This window comes from Miscanthus floridulus, chromosome 9, assembly GCF_019320115.1.
Source record: "Miscanthus floridulus cultivar M001 chromosome 9, ASM1932011v1, whole genome shotgun sequence".
In the NCBI taxonomy this organism is placed as follows: domain Eukaryota; kingdom Viridiplantae; phylum Streptophyta; class Magnoliopsida; order Poales; family Poaceae; genus Miscanthus; species Miscanthus floridulus.
This window is the reverse complement of record NC_089588.1, coordinates 95,193,713-95,197,899: the sequence shown is the minus strand read 5'-3', so window position 1 is coordinate 95,197,899 and position 4,187 is coordinate 95,193,713. Positions and strand designations below refer to the sequence as shown.

The 4,187-nt window shown below is 44.5% G+C and overlaps 1 protein-coding gene across 1 annotated transcript; it reads right to left on the bottom strand.

Annotated features, from left to right (window-relative positions):
* Positions 1-360: 360 nt before the first annotated feature.
* On the bottom strand, positions 361-2,442 carry LOC136480333 (uncharacterized). The gene is made up of 3 exons (XM_066477914.1): positions 1,921-2,442; positions 1,470-1,804; positions 361-886 (listed from the first exon to the last, which is right to left on the bottom strand). Exons 1-3 carry the CDS (start codon positions 2,440-2,442, stop codon positions 361-363), a joined length of 1,383 nt encoding a protein of 460 aa, XP_066334011.1.
* Between the last annotated feature and the right edge of the window lie 1,745 nt (positions 2,443-4,187).

Here is a 4,187-nt window from a genome sequence, read left to right as displayed (position 1 = left end):
CACAATAATGACAACTGTTATTATTATACATATAATTGTTACTAGTCGACACGACGAAATATATGGTAAACACATGTGCGTGACGGTGACACAGCAGGACTGAATTATTATTATTAATCAAGAAAATGACCATACAATTTATTGGCCCGTGCATCCACACGGTTTGACGACTAAAATAAATATAACTGTAAATAAATATTTAAAAGAGTAGTTACTAGTAGATACGAGGAAATTAGATGGTAATGGGAGTCCTGGAGGTAGCCAGGTGCACACAAGTGGACGGACGACACTGCAAGTAATAAAAGTACAATAATAAAATAAGCGGTACACTCCTCATAATAGCTGGAATGAATGGCCAGCTCAGGCGGCCATGTTATTGTCCAACTGGATGGCATCGTCGAGGTAGCGCCTCATGCGCTTCGTGGTGAAGAGCCTGACCTGGCAGCCCTCGTCGCCCCTTGCCACGTAGCGCTGGAGTTCATGTGATGAGATGCACGCCGCCACGTAGGACTGGCCACCACCGTTATTGTACGTGTGCTCTGACTCCAGAACTCTGAAGAGTTCCTCCCCCTCAGCGTACATGAAATTGATGACTTTTATGGAGATATCGGAGTTGGTCAAGTCCTGGAGGTCATCCAGCTTGCCCATGCCGACTGCCAACGTGTCTCGAGCCTTATAGAAATTCCCCGCATCTGCATGCTTTCTCACCTCTTTTATCATTGCGAGGTGATTGCGGCGGGTCTCCTCGGTGCATACCACCTTCGGCACCACATCATTCACAACTAACGCGCGGTTGCGAAGACCTGCTCCCTGGGTGGTGCGCTTTATTATAATTGGAACACCGCCCGGTTGGCTAGCCTCGTCGGCCTTACCTCGAATCAAGCGCCTGCACGCAGTAGTACATGTACAGCACATTATTACTACAGTTTGCTGGTGCGCAGTACACTGGTATATTGATGAATAAATTAGTTCATAGTACAGTGGAAGCAGACGTATTCGGTTTAGTTTATTACTGTTCCATCAACCCGGTGCTCTCGCACGGGCCACATAATCTTAGGAGACATGAGAACTTGCCCGTGCTGAAAGGTAATGGTTACCACGTCCCTCAATTGAGATCGATGGTAGAGCTTAAAGTGAGATTATTTAGGATGGGGCAGCCAGGCTACCCTGAAGGGGACGACATCAATATTGAAGTCTTATGATGATTATTTACTCTAAAGAAATCTCAAAGACCTTGAAGATATAACCACCTTTTAATTTCATATGCACTAACCTCCCCCCACTTCTCAAGATGTTTGAATTTTTATTATCAGGAACTATATGTGTAGGTATGGTTACATTATCAATATGGATATGTCAAAACAGTTTAGTGTGAAGTTTAGAAATTTATATAAATAAATAAAGCAAGTAGTCTTCAAACAAACATGCATACTATATAGCGATATATAGTAGTAGCGTAGTACACATACCTGCATTTCCAGTGGTATGTCATGACGGTCTCCATGATGCCCTCTCTCTGTGCTGGAGGGAGGTAGAAGGCTACCAAGAAATAGTATGTCCTCCCCCCCTGCAGAGAGCTCTTGTAGTGTTTTTGAATGTCACGTTGATACGTCTCTTGGCGGTTGGTACCCGAGTCCACAGACACCCTCACGCCCCGCGGCAGCTCCACTGTCACCTCCAGGTTCCTGGCGACGATGTGCTTGCTGAAATCCAGCAGCGAGGACATCGCCTGGATGAGTTTGTTGTGGTCCCAAGAATTACTGTACCCACCTTCGTCACTTTTTTGTGAGATGTCTTCGAGGATCTGCATGTGAATATATAATAATTAATTAACAATTGCTTAATTATGCAACTAAGACAGATTAGGATCCACGTAGAATAATAGATAATGATAACTAATATATAATGCAGCAGCGTTACCTTTCTATCATGCTTAGTGCCAAAACCAATCGTATCGACGCGGACACGTGTGATGTCGACCTCTCTAGCTGATCCACCAGTGTTTTCGAAGCCGTCGGACAGGAGAATGATAGCGGGGGCGTAATCGTTGCGGTCGGTACGTTCTTTTATCTCTTTGAGGGCCACCTCGAGGCCCTCTTTCATATTCGTGTCGCCGCTTGCTCGCATGTCGCTGACTCTGTCCAGCGCTTCATTCCTCTTATCCTCACTCATACGGTTCATCTTGAACACGACTTGGGCCTTGGTGTCGAAGGTGATGATGCAGAGGCGGTCATCGGTGCGGAGCCACTCATTTGTTGCTGTGTGGATCGTCCCCACCTTGGGTTGCCACTCTCCTTTGATGATCCCCTTCAAGGTTTGCTTCACCTTGTCAAGCTTGCCCTCCCAGCCCATGCTCCCGCTGGTATCCACGACAAGCACCAGGTCCATAAACGCCCTCTCGCCCTCTTCAAGTTGTTTGTCCGTAGTGACAGTCAGAACCATCGTCTCTTGGCTCCCTTCTAGCGGCGCTGTGTTTCCATTCTGGATTCTCGACCACTCGGGCTTAACCGAGATCACTGATCAATATATCGAGACAGATTTATTAATTAATAGATAATAAAGCACACACTACTATCACACCATACATTACATACTGGTGAGCAAAAAGAACCAAACGGACGGCATTGATAGGTATACACTAGCTAGTAATAAAAATTAATTAACCTGGTTTAACCATTTCCGAGCGAGGAATCCAAGGATGGGACGACGTTGACCTCTTACTCACTCGAATCCAGTGGAGCGAGCTCTAGCAGCTCCTCCTCCTCGGACCACCCACCAAAGGCACTCACTCACTCGATCGCAAGCTCTATAGCTGCTGCTGCTGGTTATTCGGTGTCGTATTGCCACACCGGCTTCCTGTGTCGTAACCCAAACCCATCCACTCCTATATATATATACACATACTGACATGCACAGCAGCACGGATACATGCATGCTGCCTAGCTGCTTTTGTTTATTATAAGGGCCCACTGTTTCGTAGAGGTTGTGACTTTTTTTTTGGGGGGGTGTGTTTTGCTGACCGGCCGGCCAATCTAACCCATGTGGCTACCATCATGCATGTGACGTCTAAGTGTCTCCTTAGATGACGTAGGGCTAACGGTTAGAGCTAATTCAAGCTGCCTAATTTATACTCAGTTTCTCCCAAAAAAAAAAATTAAAACTCAGTTGCCTAAAATCATCTAGCGGACTTAGTCTGTTTGGCAACAACGTGAGGTGTTCATATATAGATAATTAATTAATGGTATGACTCATGGTAAAAGCCTCATTTTCTTTTATCGATCAATTAGCTCCTTTCATTTATTTTGACTAGCTAATATAAATAGCGAACAACAAGTCAGATGGTCGGCCAATTAGCACACCTATATCTTACTCCGCTTGTTACGATCAATTCGAACTAATTTTTAATGGCTAACAATTAGCCTTAAGCATCAAATAACATCCCCTAAGAAATAATGCCGCCCATAAACAGCATGCCTGTACTGCTGCTCATGCCAGCATGGCCCATATGTTGATAATGAATTAAGGAATAGGCTTTGCCGAGGAAGACTTGACTTGCCTCAAAGATGTGCCAGGCACATGCCCACTTGGCGGATATACTGATAACAACCAATGACTAGGCTTTGCCGAGGAATACTTCACTTGCGTTGAGATGCGCCAGTAGACACATGCTCCCATGGCCGATGTATTGATAATCAAGGACAAGGCTTTGCCGAGGAAGACTTCACTTGCATCAAGATGTGCTAGCCATACACATAATTCAATCTATAAATAATGGAGATTGGATCCAAGACATTGCCATACGTTAATTTACATATTTCCTAGGGCTGACTGCACATCAAGATGCTATCCAATATGTGAACCACACAAGAACTTACGATCAATTGACATTTCTTGGCCACTTGCACAACTTGATCGAGGTTTTTAATTGTCTTAATCAGACCAAGTGTCTTACAAGAGATTATTCACTCCGTCCCAGTTTACAGTGTCACAAATGGTTTTCAAAACAATACCATCATATGCATATTACATGCGCGCCACTATCAATTCCGTGGGCTGAGCCAAGATTCAGATATAGGGAAGGCCAGTCCGCCAAGAGTCGGAAAAAATTTGGGAGTTGCTATAATTCTGGTGTTGAGTTTTCAGATGATTTTAGACAATAATCTTATACAATGAAATACTATTAAAAG

Bases quoted from the DNA above. Each gene is read 5' to 3' on its own strand.
- LOC136480333 (XM_066477914.1), bottom strand. From the start codon at position 2,442: ATGGTTCTGACTGTCACTACGGACAAACAACTTGAAGAGGGCGAGAGG. The intron at 1,805-1,920 runs GTAACGCTGCTG...ATTCACATGCAG, and splicing joins GCACTAAGCATGATAGAAAG to ATCCTCGAAGACATCTCACA. The intron at 887-1,469 runs GTATGTGTACTA...TACTGCGTGCAG, and splicing joins ACATACCACTGGAAATGCAG to GCGCTTGATTCGAGGTAAGG.